The 23579-nt window shown below is 42.5% G+C and overlaps 1 protein-coding gene across 2 annotated transcripts in view; it reads right to left on the bottom strand.

Moving 5' to 3' along the window:
- ADAMTS2 (ADAM metallopeptidase with thrombospondin type 1 motif 2) overlaps positions 1-23579 on the bottom strand; it is a 223481-nt gene that overhangs the window by 102975 nt on the left and 96927 nt on the right. For both annotated transcript variants that reach the window (XM_085237025.1, XM_085237024.1), the window contains exon 3: positions 3088-3247. In XM_085237025.1, the coding sequence (XP_085093151.1) occupies positions 3088-3241 (154 nt within the window). In that variant the 5' untranslated portion in view covers positions 3242-3247. The remainder of the gene's footprint in view (positions 1-3087; positions 3248-23579) is intronic.

The raw sequence follows: 23579 nt of genomic DNA, 5'->3' as shown, positions 1-23579 counted from the left end.
TCACTGGAGTGAGAACAGCTTATCCCATTTCTGGAACAAAGAGTGGGAGAGATTGAAACACTTACAAGAAGCTCATATCTATCTTTCTAAATCCAAACACTCAAAAACTGCAACTTTGAACTCTCTCCCAGATCATGGGATTTTGACAGGTGTTACCTTCAAAACTGTGGAATATTATTACTGTGATGTTCTTCATTTTAAAATATTTAGATAGAAAACCAAGTTTTTATCAACAGTTAAGAGTACAGAAGCTCCACTAGAGGAAAAAAAAACTCATCCCATATTTATATGATTCCTGGAGGCTGAACTTTAAAAATAGTCCAACCATTACAATTCATCACATGTAAATTTATGGGACTTGGCAACTATGTTAATGTCTCGAGGGATGATGGAAGAGGAGGAGAGCTCTTGGCTAAATGGGTTAAAAGTTCTTTTATTTTTTTTTTTTTTTCCATCTTTTATTTACTACTTCTTTATTAAATAGAAGGAGCATATTGAAAGAGATTTCTTAAAGAAGCCCATTGATTCTTAGTGTTATGGAGACACGTACTTACCAATACCTCACACTAAGTATTCTGACACTCATTCAACAAAACTGGATGCATTCTGCAGAAAGACAAACTAAGAAATAAAAATACATTTTTTTTCCCTGAAAAACATGTCCTTTCTAAGACTATTGCCCATAGCAAGTTAGGAGTGAAAAGTCAGGTTTAATAAGAGTACAGGAGAAGAGCAGTTTCAGAGTAGCTATTTTTTTGTTAAAGGCAGAGAGAATCCCATGGGGGCAAAAAAAGTGCAGTAATTTGTGGTTGCATTGTTTTTCCACCCAGAAAACCTAATCTTTATCAATTTTACGAATCAAGAGAGGACAGGTGGAGGGAAGATTATTACTCTTTGCATTTGTTTCCTTATTCTAAAACGTAAAATAAGAGAAATCACAACAGTTCCTACGTGGCACAGACACCTGCTGTTCCAGACACGGTCAGTGCTACAGCTCAACTTTGCTTGTGGGAGTTCAGCCACATCTTTGCTTTGTAATTCCACAGTGCTGGCTGACAGCTATTATTATTTTGTGTCTTTGCACCAGAGCTTACAAACTCCAGGCTACGCAGGCACACAGCACGGTGAGGCCCCAAGGAGGCCCAGCAGCAGAAGGCTGCCAGCATCACACACCGCCCTGCAGCACAGCTTTGCTATCAGTCACACCTGCAGCCCCACCAGAAGCTGTGATCTGCAGAGGCTTTCAGACACGGCTGTCAGAAGATCCTTCCTCTTGCATGCCAATAACTGAAGCTGATCTGCAATTTACGCTTCGCTGTGTACCAGACTCCTACTCCTGAGGAATATTTACCATCCAAAAACAAAAATACTGCCATAAGGTGTGAATAACATCAAGTCTTTTGTTTAAGAGGAAATACTGTGACTTGCTGATATTTTCTAACACTGCAATAATTTTATAAACACCTACTAACAGAGTAACTTCCACCATATGATGGTGGCTCTCAGGCCCGCCATCCCCAGCTCTGCTCCAAAATGAGCACAAAGGCAATCAGAAGAACCCAACACAGCACTGCTTTGGTCACAACATTCAGTCTGGTCATTCTGGTGGTCAAACTGGAAAAAAGTCAGATGGCTATAATTGTTTGCTTTTTTTTTTTTTTTTTTCCTCTAGAAGTTTACAGTATTGGCCCTAACGCAGATGCCCCTGTTTGTTGCAGGGCAGTTGGCCTTTAAGAGTCCCCTCCAACACAATTCTACAACTCCAATTTCACTGCCTAATCTCCATGATTGTTCCTCCATGGGGTTTGGGGAGATTAATACATGCAAGAGCAATGCAGAGTTTTTATAGCACATTACAACATCTATCTTTTGAAAACGTATTCGAGAGAGAGATGGATCACCCACAATATTACTGCAGAGGAAAGTCTAGCACTTTGTATTATACCTAAAGCATACTGCAATACGATGATTCTAGGGTGCAGCAGCAAATAACTCTGCTGTTCGGGACACACATTTGGAATGAAAATACAGATAGTTTTTTGTTTTGTCAAACAACCCAGTTAATCTCAGTGTTAAAGCCAGTTGTCATAACATCCACTTACAAGGTTTGCATCCATTATTTATTCACCAAAAAAGGAACAATAACCAAAAAGAAATAGAAAATACTGTATAGAAAGACTGTTTATGCTTAGATTGTTTTACTCACAAACGATGGAAAGCACAACAAAATGGCAGGGTAGCAAGGTCTTAAGTTATGTAGAGTAAGGGTCTGCTTAGATACGAGAGCAGAAGGCACAGAAATAAATCGGGGAGAAAAAAAAAAAAGCTGCTTACCTTCAGAAGGCCTCAGATACACAGGAATCTCCAACAAAACCCCCTTGCGCCCACTGCCAACCCTTACATGAGGTCTGGGAAAGGGTGGATCCTGGCTCCTCCCCTTCTGGTCACTCAGGTGCATGCAATCGCCTGGGCTGGCCTTGCCTTCCCACCAGGTGCTCAATCACTGGTTCAAGCTGTGACTTAATATTCCCCCCACACTACTGCTGACTACTCCATACACGTTATGTTAAATTCCACAATCAGAAGCATAAATAAATCCAGGAAGTTTGTGTTCATATCAGGAGATGCCATTATTTCACCACTGGGAATAAATTTAGCCCAGTGAAGACACCACAAGAAGTCCATGTATCATGTCAGCATTGGGGTCCCTGATGCAGCCTTGCAACACAGCCTTTGCAAAGACAGCACTGCTAGCTGTCTGAGCAGATGGGGCACTCGTGCAATGCTGCTCCGTTCACCATCCCCCTCCTCTGCTCTGCCACAGGGACTTAGCTGGCACAATGACTTCATGCTGTGCATAGAGCCAAGAAAGCTCCTTAAAGCATAGAAAGTTCCATCATTCTGGAGATAGTTTTGGCTGCTACAGAGCTTGCTTATCCCAGATAAATTTCTGAACCGCTTTCCCACCTTTTTACCTACAGAGGAAGAACACCACTTTGAGGATAGCAAAAACAGTCAGCAAGGCACATTGGCACGTGCCTTTAGTTACACTTGATATGTCAGCCAGTATTAACATTTCTGCCTTACCTTTGTACAGGGTATCTGCATCTTCAATTGGAAGCTGCTTCTTGGCAGCTGCTCTGCGATAGACCACGTGTGTTCTGCCTCCTTCCTCCTCCTCCTCACGAGTCCCCTTCTCCAGAGGTTCAATGAAGAACTCATCCTTGTCCGTGCGAATCATGCCAGCCTGGAGGAACAGGGCACAGATCGAACATTTTGTGTTACTCACACACAGCTGACACTGTGAGTAAATAGTTACAGTATGCTTAAACACACATTAGTGTCCTCTAGAGAGCAATTAGGATGCAGAGAGGAAGCCAGGTGAATTCTTTATTAGAGCAAAATGAAGTTCCATTTCCCCAACTTGACAAGAAAGGACAAAAGGTAAAACCCTGAACCAAAGGGATTTCTCCTTAAACCAGATGAGTGAAGCACAGGTCTGAGAACCTGTCTAGGAAATACCATCTCAATTAGAAACCAACTACAATGCAAGTTAATATGACCTTGGCTATCTGTCAGCCACAGACTGCCCCAGTGCCTCCTATCTGCTAAACAGAGGATCGGGTCAGTGCTGTAAGCTGGTCCTGATGGGCAGTTCCACAGCCAAAAACTGTAGTCAGCCTTTCTGTTCAGAAGCAGAACAGAAGTGCTACAGCTTATATGCGGGCAAATAAGTGCAGAGATTATTTTCCCCTTGACACAAAGGGTTGCACTGACAAAAAAAGAAAAAAAAGAACTCTTTCAAGAATTAGCCATAGCTCATTTTGAGAAAGATGCCAGCAGCACTTCTGCTAAGAGAGAAAAACTTATTCAGCCTGGAACGACTGCCCTGGTATGGAAAACTGAGACATTTACACTGCTACAGAGCATCTCAGAGGAACATCATCCGAACGATCCTCAGCACTGAGCACAGCAGGGAAACCACCACAGAGACTGAACACTTTTAAGAGGTATTTCCATTGTTTTCATGCAGGTGGAAGAACTGGGCACCAGGGTGTTCCACACGTGTCTCCCACACGCAACCCTGCCCAAGGGCAGAGGATACATTGGGCAGCAGCTCCCTGCAGAGATGGTTGGCTTGAGTCCATTTTTCTGCATGTATTTACAAATCTGTTTTTGAGAACTTCAAGTGGCAAAAAGTTACCGTGTAAACTGAAAGTCTTACTGTTAATATGGAATAACTTTAAACTGTTAAAGAGAGAAAGCCAAAATGACCTTCAGAAGAACCTCCCTCCTCATCACACTCCTTTCCACCCTGCCCACTGAGGACACCCAACTCACAGGACTGGACTGGGAACTTCTGGACGTGAGGACAGTTCTCAGTTCCTGTGCTTCTGGGACCCCCAACCCTGCTGGGAGAAACTCAACCTCAGGCCTCCAGGAGAAGCAGTTTGCCTCAAACTCAGTACCCTCACTTGAAACAAGCATCATCTAAAACACCCTTACCATATCCCAGCAGTAAAGTTCTCATACAACCCATATTTTTCCTTCTGCAAGCAGCAAACTGCATTTCTACCGCTATAAATACAGTCTGTTCTTCGGTTCACTCCTTGGAAAAATGTCAGGTTCATTTGTCATGTCTTAACTCACATTAGGCAAGATTTCCAGTCCCAGATTTCATGTATGTAATGTATACAGAAACAGATTGAAGAGGAAGGATTAAAGAAGCAAAATTATATCGAAGCAATTTAAACTGATGCCATCCTGCCTGTATAGGGAGGAAACTGAATTTGAAATCCTGTCCTGCTTCTTCTTATCTAATTTAGATTCTACATCAGGCACAAAAAAGGTGAGACAGGCTCAGCAGCTCAAGGCAGCTAAAACAAGCAAGTGCTCAACCCAGAGAGACAGCCACTGATATTCTGGAGTGCTTTAAGGAGTACATGACAATTTCAGAACTGAATTGTCCTTTATTTTCCTTTCAATATTTATTTTACTTGCATATATACCCACATTTCTTCTGATATTGGATATTATGCCCAGTAATGTTAAAGCCTTGTAATGAGAAATACACAACTAAAGATGAAGGAGGAACAGGCATTTGCATGCTCACCTGCACAGCATACAACGCAGGTGCCATACACATGCCCAGGAGAAAAACATGGACATCCAATGAAAGAATAGGATTTTGCTTTTAGCAAGTAAGATGCCTTGTTGCAAACATGTTTATACTTATTTCTGGACTTTTTAAAGCTATTATTAAGCCTTAGCAGCTAATGCCGATTCTTAATTGTTCATGCATTGTTTAAAATGCAGCCCATGCCTGCAGGACGTGCAGAGGGAGGTGCCAGTGAGGGCTTGGAGGAGTTCAAATCTTCCAAGGAAATTACCAGGCAGACAATTGTCAGATCTGATCTACTGCTGGTTTTAGAAGGACAACTTTTGTAATTGTGTGTATTTGGGTCATAAAAGAATTATATATTTTTCTATAGATTCTAGATTCTACACAGTTTTTTATTCTTGTGTCTTAAGTTGAATTAAATAAGAAAATATGGCTTTATTTAAGAGTTTAGGAAGAAAATTCATTGAGACTGCAAGGCAGAGTTCCCACAGCAATCCAAAGTTCAAGCCATCTGCCTATGAACATACCCACAATTATATGAGACCCATTTATATGGCACTCCTGCATTTCTCCACCACGCACTTCCTTGGCAGTTCAAGTGAAAGGTTTAACCTCTTCATGTTCATTTCTCTACTTCTTAACCACCATAACAACAGTCTTGTAGGATAATACAAAAGGCTGACTTATGTTTTTTGCCAAGTGCTTTGAATTTGAAAAGCTCAGGATGAATTGCCTCATGATTTTGTTCTGATATAACTCAGAACATCTCAAAAAAAGTCACCAGGAAACCTGCAGGCAGCAGGTGTTGTACTGTTTGAGCAAATTCATGCCTTCCTTCCAACACTGGCTAGACTAAGAAAACTTGAGAACAATCTTGGGTTATCCTCCATTTACTTCAGGCAATGTGCAAGCAGAATTAAGCCTTTCAGTTCTCAGTCTCTCCAAGTTCTGGGCAGAGCAGCTCCCAGGAGCTTACAGGGACCTGCTACCAGCACTGCCCCACTCCGTAATGCCCACTGCCCACCCTGGCAGTGCTGCTCATACAGGGCTCAGGAACATGCCCGTGATGTCCCCTCACAGCCACACACATGCTGTGTTACACAGCCAGGGCCCAGCCTCTGTCCCACCAAGCCTTTACATCTTCCTCTTCTGGAGCTTCGAAGTTCAAACCAAAGTGAGTGTGAGAATATTGCAAAATAATGATGGCAGCTGTGACTGTGTCCTGTGACTAATAATTGAAAATGCATTGGTCTTTGGAACACACTGACCTGTAGCAAAGAGCCCATAAAATCCCACTATTTCCCAAAGCAGGACATCCCCAGGCCTTCCATCCAAGAGTTCCCAGAACTCAGCAGCAAATTACTCGAGTCAGGCACTGCTTAGCACTCATTAATATGCATTAAAGGCAGAAGGCACTTAATCAAAAGGAAACTGCAGTTCAAAGAACCAAAACCTCTGCTAAGGTTAGCAAGGCAGTTATTTGGAAGTGAAAGCCACTCAGGAAAAAAACTCGTAAGGATGGCAGAGAGCGACTGCCCTGTCTAATTAAGACAAAGATTATATTGATAAGCCACAAATGAGTTCATAGCGACACACAGGGCTGGGATTAGGGCTCCACTGATCTCTTTGGGGAGCAATAGAGCTCCCGTGCCCCTGAAGACTTGCCAGACTTTCAAGGACCAGAGGATCTACGGATACCCATAAGCGTGAGGATGGCAGGGACCTTCCCTACCTGCCCAGCTGTACGGGACAAGGCCACCTACCATCAGGCCACACCTCCCCACAGGACCTGCTGCCCCGTCCCCACCAGCAGCTCTCCCTGCACAGCTCTGTGTTGGAGTGGGCCTCACCTCCTCAACACCCCAACCTCACTCACATTTCTAAAGGCATTCTTTAAAAGTCTAATTTGATAGAAAAACTGCCTGGCATATTTAGGATCTAAGAAAATCCCGAGTTTTAGAGCTTTACCTCCTGTGGCTAATTAAATGTGCACTCAGTGAGCAACTTAATTGTCTCCTCATTCCCATTCCCATCACAGCTCCTGTTCTAGGCTGTAATGAAGCAACCCATCTAACTGCTGCTTCAGGACTCCAGAGCTTCAACCTATCCTGTAACCACAAGTTTAATTAATGTTCATTTTCTTCCTCATTAGTACTGCTTTACAAAGTTTCTCATTGCCATATAAAGGCAGATTTACTTCCCAATCTCCAGGCGCGTGATACAGATATGAAGCTAAAATTAAATGTGAGCAAACCTGAAATTAATAATAATTTTTTAAAAATCTAAGTGTCTGCTTATTTAATTAAATCTATCACCTATAAAACCAAAGTGTTTCATAGAAAATGTATTTCTGTAAATAGAGAGTTCTGGGTTTTTTGGGGGGGAGTATTTGATTCTGAAAAAGTAATTGCCACATAAGGCAGAATTTGGTTCTACCTGTGCAGAGACAAATCCTAAATACAGCCCTGAACTTCATGGAATCCTCCTTGACACCAAAGGGAGGTTTGGACTATCTGACTGTTAAGCTGAGTGCTTGGTTAGCAGCCTGCACTCCTGATGTTAATGAATCCTCCAGAGGGGAATTTGCAGTATGGTATCCTCCCAGCAATCGATTCTCAGAGAAGCAGGACAGGAGATTTGCATTTCACTGTACAGTTTCCAGAAAACATTCTGTAAATGACTCAAAAGGGAAAATATTTATATTTGCAGGACAACAGATCAGACAGGGACTTATTCCACTTCTATATCAACGTGTCTGTACTCTAAATATACTTCATTGCTTTACATTTGACTAAAATTGGAACTAATATGGCACTTTCAGCAGAGAATCAGAAAGCAAATTGAATGTGTTGTTTTTATTTATGATCCTTCTCTGGGTCTAAGAGCTGCAAGAATGGGCTTTTTCCAGGCAGTAACAGATGTGTCCACCCAGCACTGAAGTACAGAAATGTTGTTAGTTCAATTGCATTACAATGGACCTGACACATAAAGATCTCAGATAGCTGGAGTGAGGAGGCCTGAGTATAACCAAGGACACAGCACAGACCTTCCAAACTCATTCCATCCTATATGGGATTTCTCAACATTTCCAGTTCTGCAATTTATTTATTCTCAATCATGAAGTATGTTGATTTAGGAGCAGACATGCTTGGCATTTTATTTCTATTTAGATTCATTTATGTAGACAGTAATTACAAAAGAACCTTATGTCATGTTTACACTGGATTCTTTGAGAATATGCCTTGACTTACTGAAGCACTGCACAGCTAATCCACTTTGCTCTGAAGGAGTTGCACCAAACCCTTGGAAGATGGTGCCCCTCGCTGTGCTGTGTGCTGCTGCTCTCCTACACTGCACTGATTTGTTCAGTTCCAGGCAGGGCGTAGAAAGGCAAAAAGAGAAAAAGATTTAATTGAACATGTTTTTCTTACTGTCACTCTAGAAGGACTATTTTTCAGCTTTTATTTCCAAGTCAACTTGTGATTAAGTTGCTTTATTTTCCACATTTCCTCAGAATAATTATGTATACAAAGAGGAGTTGCATAGATAGTTTGATAAAGAAGCAGAGAGGTATGAAAGCTGCATGTTTCTTAGTGCCCCTATTCATCCTCTGCAGAATGGAGTTAAGGTCACATTTTTAATGCATTTGGGACCTACTAATGAAAAGCAGCATGCAGAAGAGCCATTTATACTGAGTGCTTTCATGACAGTCTGCTTTCTCACAGTCCTTGTAGCACAAGGGAGAAACATAGGGGCATAAGGAATATAGAAATACAGAAATATGTGTCTGTATGCTTCCACTGCTACTGAAAATAAAGTTTTGTCCATGCAGCCCAGCTCAGTCCCAACACTACTGCAGGTGTGATTAATAGCAGCAGTGAGACAAATTTGCAGCCAATATAACCCGATGCTAACAGACATGCGTTAGTTTATAGTAGATGAGAATCTGGACTCAAACCTTGCGTATGAATGCCATAACTCATTTGGAGTTTTTAAAGGGAGGATTTGTGGTTTTTGAAGAGATGCAGCCGTGGGACAGCCTGTGCCTCTGCCCCACAGCATCTGCCCTGCACTGCCCGCTGCTCCCCTCTGAACCCTGGCACCAGGGAGGGAGGCTGTGTTTCCAAAGTTTAACCGCAGGTAAACGTGGCTTTATGCAAAGGGAGTGACTGAAGCAGATACAGCCTGCAGAAATGCAACAGAGCCTCAGGAGCAGAGAGAAGCCCAGCAGGATCCTGCAGCTGTGCAGTGACACAGCATTGCTCCTTTGGCAGGTTTGGCTCAACCTTTCTGATGCTTCCAAGACCAACAGCTCCAAAGAGCTGAGCTGCTGGGCCTGATACAATTCTGGAGCTTTTTTTTTCTTGCTTTTTTTTTTTTTTTTTTTAAACAGAGACCAGCAGTTTTTTAGCTAAAATAATGTTCCAGCAAGAGCATTTTGGAAAAGACTGTAGGTCTGAGGTCCCCAGGTACATGTAATTCCAAACGAGAAAGAGGTGAGTTATTAAATAGCTGTTAAGGATGAAAATGATAAATGCGGCAGATCGTGCTGACTCAGGGGATTGTAAACTTGATTGCTGTTGTTGCAAGCAGGGAATAGTAAGTGCGGTTCCCTGCAACAGAGTTTCTCAATTTTAATCTTTCAGAGGGGAAAAGCGTGAATATTGAGTCCACGAATTTGCTAACAGCAAAATCCAAAAGGATTAACTTTTCCACTTCAACACAAGGAACCATTTGAAATAAAGCATTTCTGAGGTCACTCTGACAAAACACACAGTTGAGTTCTACCCTCAGCAATAAAAATGAATTGCTATTCGGCAAGAAAACAAAACCAATCCAACTGGAGAGCTCTTCAACTCAAATTCTCACAAACTGGGGTGACTGCTACACAAGTTTCTTTTCAAAAATATATTTCCTTAAGGCACAAATCACCACACACTGAAGCCAGCGGGTGTCACATCCATAAATCTCAAGGCCAGGATTCATAAATGGGTTCATAAATATTCAAGCAGTTTAGTCTGACCTTCTGCGTGAGACAGGCCAAAGACTTTCACCAGAGCCTCACTGCAGCCTCCCAAAAACAGACACCATCCAGAATGCAGCAGGGCTGGATCGGGTCCATCAATGGGTGGGAAACAGAGTCTAAGTCTTTGCTATAAGTAAACAAGATAAAAGACCAAACACTGGAGGAAAAGGATTTACTGTATTTAAATATATATTTACTTTATTTGTATGTATATATATATATATATATATACTCGCTTCAAAATTTATACATATAATTCATTTGAGCAGAAACTTCGCGTTTAAAATAAGATTACTTTAATGCTTATAAATATCCTGACTCTTCCCTGTAGAAGACATCCCTGCAGCACCACTTGACATTCCCAACAAGCTGCTGAATGCCAACTCCAGGGCAGCGCGCTGCTGAAGCAAGGCCACCTCAACCTCCTCTACCTCTGCTCTGCTCTCTCCAGAGAGGGCATGGCAGGAAGGCCTACCCCTACATCATGTCCTATGAAGACGTACACCTTGAAAGACCCAGCGCTCCATGGTCCCCAACTTTTGATGTCAACCAGTTTGATGAAAGCCAGATCCCTCACAAGTATAACAGTACACTGAGGAGAGAGCTTGCACACCCTACGGCTCTGCTGTGCCCCAGCAGCCCAAATCCAGCCATAAGGGTGGCCTGAGCAGCTCCTCATGGCTTAGGAATCAGACAGCCTCCGCCTGCTAAATGTGATTTTTTCTTAAAGTGATGCCTATGAGGGTGAAGGAAAACAAAAGCTCCAAAGAGTTTACAACATCAGGGACTTATATTCCTTTCTGCATCCCACAGACAGGCTCATTTAACCTTCCTGCTCTTACCCCACATTGAAGAGATTAACCTGAAAAGCAGTTATCCAAATGAGAGCTTGAAAACTAATGAGAGATGAGCTTTCAATTTTATCCCGTGTTCAGTTCTACGCTTCCAGTACAAGATGTCAACAAAGTGCAAGATTCAGTACAGAAACTAAAATAATTAATCCCTGGAGGAACATGCTTATTAAGAAGGATTAAATCAAAAAATTAATGTGCGCTATTTGCCTGTATGACAGAGGAAAGGAGGCATATGATAACTCTCCAGCATCTGAAAGCATGGAGAGAATACAGATTGCTGATAGAGGGAAAACTTGGACATATTAGGAAAGGAACAAAATAGAAACTCCATCAGAAATTTCAAGCTGAAATATTGCGGACAATCTCATGCAGCTTAAGAAGAAAAAATAAACACCTGAAAAGCTTGTCCATTAGAACCTTTAAATTAATATTTCTCATTCTTTGCATTGCATGAGAACCTAGAGATTAAGGATTAAGGTTAGGCATTGTATGATGGGAAAATAAAAATGCAGAGGAAGAAATGAAGAACATCATCTGAGAGCAAACTGGGCTCAGGTAGCTGGGCAGCAGCTGGTGGTACGTTTCCTTAGAAATGCAAAATCATGAACGTAAGCTGGACCTCTTCTGAGAGCTCATTCTCTGAGCCAAGGGAACCCAGCTCCTTCCAAGGCTCTGCTTCATCCCCATCCAGCAAGGCAGAGGGCAGCTTCAGGCAGCTGGCTGTGGCTGGAAGGAAGCTGGAGGCTCTCCATCCCTCCCTTCGTGGACCAGCCACAAAAACAGATGCCAGACAGACCACCCAGAGACAGCCTGAAGCAAGCTCCTGGCTGCTACAAGTGAAATAACTGCAGGTGGAAGTCCCGTGGAGGGGTACGGTTTATTTGCACACTCATATAACAGAGCAATTAATCCATATGGAGATCTGAAAGTTAGAGGGCTTCTTAGGAAACAGTGGGAGGATTTGGTGCTCCTGGTCATTTTGTGGGCACTGAGACAGATGTTCTGGATATCAGACTGCAGGCTGAAACCAGGAATTTTGTTGTGACACTGCTCTAAGCATTCCCAGCCCCATGAAAGGACAAGTAAGATAGGCAGTGCACAGCTGAGAACATGAGGTATGGGTTCAGGGGGAATGGAAACAGTTTGGACTCAGCAGGCATTGGGAAGACTCCAGAATGGATAAAGTCTGCACAGGAGAGATCATTTTCTCAGGTGTTATTATGCTGTGTACTGAAAAGGCTGTAAAGAATGTTTTAAATAATAGGAGAGGAAAATGCAGAAGGGTAAACGTTGATGTGTGCTGATAAAAGAACATACCAAACACCAGTGAAAAGAGGACAGCCTGAGGACACTAGTAACAGCAGGATGGGAAGCACATGGAAACACCACCCTGCAGGTGGAGAATAGAATCTAGAATTAACTCAGATTAACCATAACAAAAAAGCATACAGCATCCCTCTGGATTCAAGTTCTAGGTATAAATAGGAAAACAACAACATAGAGTGATACTGTCAACGACTTGATCAGGATAGCAACAGAGCTACGGTTGCTACAGGGAGAGCAAAAGGGCCATGAGGACAGGAAGCACACCGTAATGGGAGATATCCAGCACCCAGGGGACTGGGCAAATTCTGTCCTGGGAATTGCTGCTGAGCATTTATCTGTAGGTATCACTACTGACTGCTTTATGAAGCTCCAATACCAAGTCTTTGTGTGAGCAGTGTGGCTGAACTGTTACTACTGGTGTTGCAAATACTGACCACAATGTGCTTGTGTTCAGTGAGAGGAGGCAAGAACAACAAAACCTGCAATATTTCTACTGCACTGCTCACTTCCAGAACGGATAACTACGTAAGAGTAAAGAAACTTGTTAAAGAAGAATTGAATGGGCTCATTGTAGGTACCATGAACTATTTAAAGAGAGTCTTGAAAGCCCAGAGCAAATATATACCATCCATCCATCAAATGAGTTCAGAAAGAGCAAATGAATGTCAGCTTTGCTAAACAACACAACAAGGGATGGTTATTTGAAATATACAGGCATCCTTCAAGTAATAAAAGTAAAAACTGAAGCTGAGCCCAAATTAGTAAAATCAAAATGGTCAAATTGGCAGATTAAATGTAAAAACACAATAAGATAAAGTAAATTAGAATCTGAGGAATAACTCGCAGAAGCATAAAAACCTTATCCTAGAAACTTCCTCAAATGGATCAGGAGCTGAAAACTCGTCAAGAAATCTAAACCAATTATCGAGATTATCAAGATGTAAAGGAGCACTCAGAGTCAGCAAATGAAACGAGGCTCTTCAAAACATGCTCACCTTGGAAAAGCTGAGGAGGCCCCTTTGTAGGAAATCTCCCCATCTAAGGTTGTGCTGAGAGATTCATTTCAAACTGAAAGATCTACAGAAGGTTATAAAATGGAATCTACAATGAAGAGGTTATAGGACTCCATACTGAAAAAACTTCCAGATGAAACAAGCTGGCTACAGCCTGGGTCATAGCTTGCTCAAAGCTGCTTCAGAACAAGGGGAATGAGTGCAACTGAAATACAAAGGCAGCTTTTAAGAAAAACTCCAAGAGTGATTTTGGGTACAAAGACCAATAAGCCTGACAGTGGGGTACTGCCCTGTGCAACACACACTTCAGTTGTGGAACTTCTTGCAGCAGGACAAGTCCACCAAAACAAGCACCAGAGAAGGCTACTAAAGCCAAGAAACCAAAGATAACCATTCACCACTGACTGGTTTTGGAGACAAGATAAGGGCTTGCACAGACACTGGCCCAGTACAGTACAGCCATTCATATGATCCGATCTTTCCCTTACCTTGACAGTCTCCCATTTTTTAAGGTTTTTTTATGCCAGTGCATTTCCTGGTATTTTCCTCTCTGGCTCCATTCAATAAAACATTTCTTTACTGTCAGAACTGAAGAACAGGAGCATCTCCTTTACCCACTCCTTAAACTATGGTGCCAGTAACCATAAATTCTTTACCAAAGCTGCAGAACGTACAATATTCACATGTACAGACAAAACCCTACAGGATCTAATCACAGCTAGATCCTGACTGCAGAAACATGAGAAATCAGCAGGAGTGGAACAGAAGGTGGGCTGCAATCCCTGAAAATAACAAGAGTATGGAAAGTAAATGTAAAGAGAGGGCATAAATCAGTCTGAATATCTTCCAGTACTACAAGAAATCAAATTGTATATCACATCTCAGTGGATTAATGTATTCACACCAGTAGAGCTAGGTTAGGGCCACCATACATTCTGGTGAGCTTATAAATGGCCTATGTTTATTTGGACATTACTATTACAGCTGAAAAATATTAGGGAAGCTCTTGAGGAGGTGCTTTCCATACTCTATGTGTCATCTATAAAACATGGTGGCTTTGTTATTTAAAGTTTGCCTGTAAATCTCATGAGATTGCTTTATAATTAAACAGACATTATTAATTTAGGCTACTAGGTAGGGAGAAAAAACATTTGCAGCTTTTGAGCCAACAAAATAAACAAACTTCTCAATCTTGATTGACCAAATGTAGTTACAAGAACCAGGAGTTTACATAGTTTATAAGAGACGTTACCAGAACATCTGCATCATCTCCACCAGTCAGTCATTGCAGTCCTCCATCTAAGTCCTGCCTAGAGCAACAACGACACCCAGCAGAGGACAAAACATAGCTGCCTATGTTTCCTGAGGGCACCCAAATGCTGCTGAGGCCCATGGTGCCACGGTCCACGCAGGCCCTGCTGCTGACACATCACTAATGCAGCCAACCCACCTGCAGCGCAGGCAGATGAGCACACTGGAGGAAAACCATGGCTATGTGATCACAGAGCCACAGAGGTTCACAGACGTCAACTTCCAACACTTCTGAAAAACTGTGAAGGGAGTGAACGGCATCGTGACTTTTCCCACTCAAGTGGCCACTAACTACATGGTACAGGTTAGAGACAGCACCATCAGGAGCCCAAGAGACAAAGTCAGGAAGATCATGGAATGAATGCATATGAAACTATCAAATGGAAGTTAACACTGACCAGAAAAAACCTGAAAGGCTTTCGCAGGAGTGTTTAACCAACCCACACATCCTATGAAGTCTTAAATTAGCTCTTGCCAACTCACATGAGGAGTGGATGACTATTGCTGCAAGTTCAATGAAGATTTCCTCTCCCTCTCCTGAGAAAGTAAACCAGCACATCTGGAGGGAAAAAAAATGGGGGGGGAAGGGGGTTGATGTTTGAAGATGGAATAAAAAAAGACAAGACAGATGGCATTGTTATTCTGTTATACAAGTCAGTGGCAAAGTTGCATTGAAAACACTGGATTCAGGATGCCTGCAAAAACAACCAAACTGAAATGTTCCCATAAATGCTGATTGGGAATGATCAGGACCTCTAAAACCACTCTAATTTCAGCAGAGAGACCAAAGGCATGACATTTTTTTTCCCTAACATGAATGAGAAAGACAGAAGAAAACAACAGTGCAGTAAGAAGCACCTGAAAGTTGTCTCTTCATTTCATAATGAAGAGTAAGAGAGGAGTATCAATTGAATTAAAGCGTAATTTCCCCTGCCTCCCTCTGCCTATAACAAATTGCAGAATAAGTCCATATTTTTCCTGCTCCAGCTGACATCTCATAGCAAATTAAAGACCTATAATACAAACAGAGAGGAGCCTCAGAAACCCCAGGGTGCCCCAGAAAGAACAGAAGCAGGTCTGGACTTCTTGGTCTTGGACTCCTGCCAGACCAAAAGACTTTGTCAAATTAAAATGCCCAGATGATCCTAAAGAGAAAATCTCTTTTAGTTTATTTTTGTAACCAGTGATATTACTTTGTATTTACAGGTTGAGTTTATATTGGTACGTTTTTTGTTTTTACAAGTCTGTATTCCAACTGACCCTGGTTTCACAGTGCTTACACCTACTGTGACAGTTTTACAACCTGTTGTAGCTGCCCCACGCAATATGGCCAGAGCCAAGCTGTTCTTTTGGTAACACCATCAGGTTTCATAGCTCTCCTTCAACAGGTCTGAAATTCTATTTAAGTTCTTCATCTCTATGGTAACTGCAAACCCTACAGAGCCTCGCAGCACCGTGCCGGAGGAAAGCAATCCCTGCTCCCTCTCTGGGGAATTGGGGTGCAGGAAAACTGGATGACTTGCCTGGGGATGAACAGGAGCTCTGTGGAAGAGATAGGAAGTCGTCTCCAAATCTCCTGAAGGCCAAGCCAGGAGATTTCAAAGCAGGAATCATGAGATGACCTTCTCCTACCAGCACAACCTCACGCTCCAAGCAGTTCTCACCATCAGTCACTTCCAACCACACTGCTGTTCTCAGCTTACAAAGCAGGAGCCTGAATGGGTACATCCTTACATGCTCTATCCCCTTGCTGCAATGATTGCAGCAGTGAATAATACTCTCTTCCAGCCTGTTGCTGCCCTAGAGCCCCTGTGCCCACCACCGGCCCCGCCGTCAGCCCATGCTGGTGGCTGCACGGCGACGAGGAGCTGCAGGCAGTTCCAGTTGCACAGGGCTCATCTGGACTCTGGGGAAGCAGGAATTTTGCGAAGCTATAAAAGTTGTTTTAAAAAGTTTTCCAGATTTTATCATTTTTCACAGAGTCTGCAGTTCTCCTTCCTGGCTTTTGAAAAACGACGCCCAGCTGTGCAGTGGCTGGGGCTCTTGGCAGCAGGCAGGTGTGCTGGGCCCAGGCACGGGCAGACCTCAGCCCAAGGCCCAGCTTCTGTCGCTGGGGACAGGGCCACCGCTGCTGGGTGCAGCCCCTCAGGTTTATAGCACACCTATGAAGCTATTAAATGCTCTCCTGAGCAGGATCAGCCTGAAGAAGTGAACAAACGCATGGAAGGCCCTGGAGATGACATGAGAGAAAAATCTATTGAGTGTTGCATTTGACTCCCTGCATTAAGGCAGTTTTCTTTCTCATATCTTTTACTTTTTTGTTTTGCTATTTTTGGTTTGTTCTGGTGTTATCCAAGCACCTGACAATTTTCAGGAACTTGTTTTCACATCCATCTTTTCCCCAGATTCTGAGCATATTTTCTGCCTTTTCCAAAGAGCTCATCAGGCTTCACGTAGCTGCAGAACAGATGGCACAATGCTTAGGTTTTCTTTAGCAAATGGACAAATGCAATTGCTTTGTTCTCTTCCTCTTGCATCTGCACTCGGGAGAGATGTCTGCCCTGCAAGCCAAGCAGCCATGGCCCAGGCACAGCCATGGGCACTCGCAGTGGTGTGGGACCTTGCGTTCTCCTCACTCCAGGAGCAAACACCTCCCCATAGGCAGCACAGCAACCAAACACGAACACCCAGCTTCCCTGCAGATCTACAGGAAAAACAAACCTTGGGAAAACACAAAAGCCCAAGGGGATGTAGGGAGAGTGAAAGCACAGAGCTCACATGGAAGCTCACGTAGAAGAGCCTGGGGATAAGTGCTGTAATTTTTAGCTGTATTTTAACCACTTAGAGCAGCCTTCAATCAGTCAGAATTATAATATGTTGAAGGAACCTGTTTCATCTTGGAAAGCCAGAGGCCACTTCGTCTTGTGACAGCAGAGTGATCAGAGCCAGCTTCTTGAACCACACAGCCAGAATTAACCCCTGGCCTGCCAGCTGCTCTCCCATGCTGGCAGACAAACACAGTGGGTACTCTGAATGTTTTAACCAGTGACCAACGGAACAATCGTCCCGTTCTCTGAAAATCTAGGTGTCACTAGGCCACATCATGCTTACATAGAAGACCCTCCTCACACAAGAGAGCATACAGGGCATCTCCAGGAGAGGTTTCTCAGTAAGGTGCCCAGAGGAAAACTGGACCAGAGGGTCTCACAAGACAGAGCGAAACAATGAGTTGATATTTCCAGCTGATCACAGCAGCAGCCAGATACATGTCTGAAAGAAGTTCGAGCTACAGGAACATTTCCAATCACTCTGCTTGGTCTTACTAAAAAGGCTTAACCCGTGAAGCCTTCACTTGGGATGCTTGCTTTCCTCCCATTCTGGAGAATTAGCCTTTCCTCTTCCATGTCACCGACTCATTTCAGAGGGACCAAAGTGAAGCACTTCAACACACTTTGATTCATTAAAGAATTTCCAAATAGCCCTAAAACACATTTAGAAATCTGTGAGTTACCATGAGGAAATGTCATTCTTCGACCCATGGGGATTACTTCAGAGGAGGAGACGTAAAAGGGAGGTCAGCTAGCCCTGAGGTCTAGCTTAAGGAAGAAAGTAGCCTATGAAGAGAGGGATAATAAAAACACCTGTGTGCTCCCAGAGCTCAGACTGCCTTTGGTTCTGCAGTGAGGTTCGTGATCCTCAACATATTATGTGCCTGGAATGCCTTTGCTTTAACAGACAACATGACTACGGACAAGATTTTAAACATACTAACAGATCCTTGCACCAAATGCTTTCAGCATGAAGCAACTTGTTCATCCACTCACTGGTTTCTACATCTCTAAGCATGTTTTGGCTCTAACACTGGTGTATAGATAATGAAACTGAGCTCCCCACGACTGCTTCTCTATGAGCTGTAGTTACCTTAGGCAAAGAGAAGGAGAAAAAAAGGAGGAATCAAAACTTTTCATTCAAATCTTTTTTAAAGATTTTCTTACAGTTTTTTTTCCTATTAAATGTTATGGTTTTTCAGTGGAAAGGAAAAAGGAATTGTAGCTCCATCTCTTAGAAATTGAAAACCAATTTTTAATTTGATTCTCTCCAAGACCCAGCTTACACCTCAAGAGTGAACAAAAGTTTGTTTTTTTTCCACAGTTTAAAGGGATGTTTTAAAATTAGCACAATAGTTTAAAATTAATTCCATTTGAAAAAGCAGGCATAACTTCAGCTTTCTTGCAAGCACCTACTGAAGTAACACGTGATTATGCAAATCACAACCAACATTTTGGTGCCAAAAAATAGCTCAGCTGAGAGATGTATAAAATCCATCCAAACCTTGGAAAATAGGGGTTACAGAGTAGACAACAGATTTTTCCTTTCCTTTCAGCAGCTATTCACTTTTCTTCCTTTTTAATTTCCTTGAAAAGAAATCAATTAAGAAACAAACATTTCCTCAGCTTCTGCACCAGCCTTACCATTGCTTCTGTCTTACAGAGGAAACTAAATGGCTCCTTAAAAGTCCTCCTAACGTTTCATTTCAGAAAGCAAAGTCACCTGGTGAGGCCAGAGCTCAGTGCTGACTCAGCTCCTGTGCCCAAGCATCGAGCCAGTTATAAAAGCAAAACCTCAAGAAGTACAAACTTAAGGTAGAGCAATTGGTTTTTGAGACTCTTATTCTTGTATCTTGACTCGTATGAGACTCTCCAGCAACCAAGACACTCAGCACAAGTGGAGGATGTGTGCAAAATGGGGGGTTTCCTATTTTGCAAATAGGGGAAACTACAAAATAGTTTCATAGGGGAAAAACTTCTGAAACGCCCACTTATTTTTAAATTTCTTCTTGTGCTCTGCCAAGGGAAACAAGGCATTTGTAAATTTGTGCTCAGTACTTGTACAACTTTTGTAGATGGTTAAAATTAACAAGCAGGGACTCCTAGCTAATCCTCATTAAAAAGAGCTGAAATTTAATTAAATATTTGTATGCACAAATATGTAAATCTGCTTTTCAAATCTGTAAGAAAGTATGCATTAAAGAAATATACTTTTGTCTTTGCATGCATTTCAGACACAATGTGTCTCCCCTACACACCTCATTTAAGCATGTATAACATCAAATTAAAGCAGGTTATGTTAATCTCCTCTATTATTAACCAAGAATCTGCTGTACAGATTTCAATATGTTTACTCTGTCAAAACCTACATATTGTGATCTACACTTAAGAGCAATATTCAACACCTACATAAGGGGAGAAAAAGCAGGAAGAGGGTTCTGCAAAGCAAATGAGCAAATGCTAAAAAGATCCCATTATATTGCTCTGACTCAGTTGCCGTGCAAAAGAGAGAATAAATATTGAATAAATAGCATTACCGTTTATTTTTGTTGAAGGAGCTCAGGACTGAACACTTAGGTACTAAGTAAGTATGCAGCCCACAAAGAGCTTCCAATCAAGCTACAAACCTGAGTACAGGGACTAAATACAAAAAACACAAGTAGGGTAAACATCAGGTAATCAGAAAGAATTACTGTCTGCCAATAAGCAGCAACTGGAGCCTTCATCTCACAAAAGTGTAAGCATGAAAGTGCATGGAGCAGAATGGCTCAGCTGCTGTTACAGCCCAGCTCAGGCACCTGCCTCGCAATGGCTGCGTGTCGCATGGCTACGAGCCAGGGCACAGAGCCCCAGGGGCTGGATCCATACAGGAGGCACATGGCTGTGCACAGAATGATGGAAAAGCATCACAGGCCACGACAGATTGCCTGCTATCATTTCAAATGTGACAAACGATCCCTGTGGGCAGTGCTATTTCAAGAAGTCTACCTGGCATGGGAACACGTTCTGCTAGTTTGTGTTTTCCTCAAGCTGCGCTTTCACTGCTGATCCAGCAACCTAAGGTGTAGTTGGGGTAATTGGCAAAGATGTCTTGAAGTTCTTGATGGATTTTAAATTTATAATGATAATTTCATCCCTGCCAGTCAGACTGGGAAGAGGGGCAACTTGACATAGGATGCCTCATAAGGTCAGCATCACTTCCCAGCTCACCAGCCTCAGCACAAAAAAATAAGTCCACAACCAGAGCTACTACACCAGGCAGACCTCCCGTAAGCAATATACAGCACATTGTCAAATAAGCAGGAGTATACACGTCTAATGCCTTTCATTTTGTATTCACAATCTGGTGCAGTAATAAAGCCCATTATAATAGGTAAAAGAAAGATTGAAGCAATTTCTACGTGTAGTGTGATACAAGCATGGCATGAGACTCTGGGTTAGCAAAGGTGTGAAGACGCACTGTTCTCATTAGCTGAGGAGTTTTGGAGGCAGTTAATTCTTGCTACTGTGACAAAAATCAAAACAGAAATCTACTTAGATAAAACCTGATCATCGACAGGTGTGGCATGGACTTTTCCTGACTCATTATTGGGAGTGGAGAAAAAGTCAGATCTCTTCTTTGTTCATTCTAAAAGCTTAGGCCTAAAAGAAGCAAGTAACAAGTTATGTCCCCATGGTGGAAACAGCCTTTGTATCTCAGTTATTCTGAAAATCAAAAGTTAAGTTTCAGAGTAGGTGGAATACAAGAAAGAAAAAAAAGCTCCTGTTTACGTTTGTTAATGAAATTGCTTCATCTGCCTTCTAACAAAACACGGCTCTGGCAGAACAGCTGGCCAGAACAGGAAATTCTGGCAAATACTGCAATATTCTCGCAGACTGATGAATTAGAATACTCTCAAATCTTAAGTAATTCTTTCAACAAATGAACATATAAATGAATAGACAAGTTATGATATTCTAATCACAAAATGGAAAAATAATCCCTGGAATTTCTGTGTCTAGCATCATAACTAAGCTTCTGACTATCAACTATTCACAAGAAATTGCTTTTGTATGAGCTACAAACTAAGGATTCCCGACAGGAATTATTTGGTGCATAATTTCAACCAACAACTAAATTCAGACAAGTCATGCCTTATTCCCAGGCAATTCAAGGAGAGGCAGGATAAGGCTCTGGGCAATCTGACCTAGCTGTGGTGTCCCTGTTCATTGCAGGGGAGTTGCACTACGTGGCCTTCAGAGGTCTCTTCCAACACTAAGGATTCTTTGATACTATGAATTCACAAAAAGAAGTGACATTCATAAGATAAGTACTCTTCATGACTTATTCACCCTATTCTAATATTCAGAATTTCCAATCTGCTCACTAAACACTGCTGTAAAAGTTCAAGACCATGCTCATAAAAATAAACTTAATGTAACTAAATCCTGAAAGAACGCATGCAGGGCTCAGTCACAGCTCAGTCACTCACAGGCTCACTTACAGCCAACTGCACTGCACCCAAAATTCCCATTTTACACAAATGCTGAGAGTGGTTTTGAACCTTCCTGCAGTTCAGAAGACATACCAACACCTGGATTACGAATGCCATCCTTCAAAAGAACTAAAGATATCTGAGCATGACCTACCAACCTACTTCAACTACAAGCTGCCTGGAAAGACATCCTCTCCCCTCCACCAGTGGCCAGCTGACATACATCTCAGGATGCAGCTTCAATCGTAAACCTTCCCCACTGCAGTGTGGAAGAGGGTGACTAAAGTAAAGTGAGTCATAGGCCATGAGGGAGCAAATCTTCCATCTCCTCCTCCTGCCCATGCCCCAGAACACGACCTCAGTCCCTCAGTCTTTTCTCCAACAAGAGCAGGGAGAGGTGAACAGGCTCCTGAAACAACTGCAGACCCTCCAGTGACTCATGAATGTAAACTCCACAACAGGGAAAAGAAACCAAGTACTCACTGACCTCTGCTTGGGGAAAGCAATATAGTGATGAATGAAGAGAAACTGGAGCTGCTGCTATCTGTATTACTCACCATGGAGAGTTCACTTCTCTCCTATTAGTAAATAAGAAAATATGTAGTTTATTGGCAGCCAAATAGCCAGGCTGTAGTCCTCAGAGGATAATCTGGCACTCACTTCTGCAAAGTTTCTCCATTTGGTTTGATATTAAATTAAATAAGATGTCTCACATCTCTCTTGTAACAATCATCTGGTGTGTTCTCTCCCATGCATATTAGGAGGGCTGTTTTCCCGAAATCTAATGTATGATTGTAACTAGCATATGTCAGGGAATTGCAAATCAGCCCATCGCAGAGCATCGCTGCAGTCCCAGCCCTGAGAACAAAACGCAGGATGTCACTGAGGACAGTGCGGTGCATCAGCAGCAATGTGCGCTGCCCCAGACACACAGGAGTCCAGAAGGGCAGGAGAGACACGAGGAACAGAGCCATACACAAACCCCTCATACTATGATACTTTCCCAGAATCTTAGCGAGATTGTCAAGGCTTTGCTAACATTTCAAATAAACCTGTGCAAGTATGAGACAGCAGGAAAAGAAACATTATGCAGCCCTTACATTGACCATCTTTGTCTCATCTGAGAATAAACAAGAAAACCACGGAAGGAATCTTGAGCTAGATGACCACCCCAGGCCACCAGGAAGGAGGAATGTGTATCTTCAGAAATGAAGAACGTGTGCTACTGGTGTTTCATCCCATATGTGACACAGCAATGCCACGAGTTGGAGGGGTGGCCCTCAAAGGCTGCAGAATGGCTCTCATCCACCTCCTGAAGAGTGTGCCAGCATACACAGATGTTTCTTGTCATCAATTAAATAAACACACTTTCCATATCTGAGTTCTCTATGAATCTCAATGAAGTTGCTGTTTATCATTTTTTAAGGAAAATATAAGCTCTACATAGATTTTTCTGAGCAAATTTAGAATTTGTTGTGAGAAAAAGTATTCTTTTCAGAGAGGGAATTAACCACGAACTTCCAGCTAAAAGTAATTGTCCTCCAGCTGTGTTCCCTCTGCCACAACACCAACCACAGCCAAGGAACATGACTGGTGTGCTGGGGCAGCCATAGGTGGTGCACAG

The sequence above is a fragment of the Meleagris gallopavo genome, chromosome 15 (assembly GCF_905368555.1).
Source record: "Meleagris gallopavo chromosome 15, MGAL_WU_HG_1.1, whole genome shotgun sequence".
NCBI lineage: Eukaryota > Metazoa > Chordata > Aves > Galliformes > Phasianidae > Meleagris > Meleagris gallopavo.
Note: the sequence above shows the minus strand (reverse complement) of the source record. Positions and strands in the feature narration are given on the sequence as shown.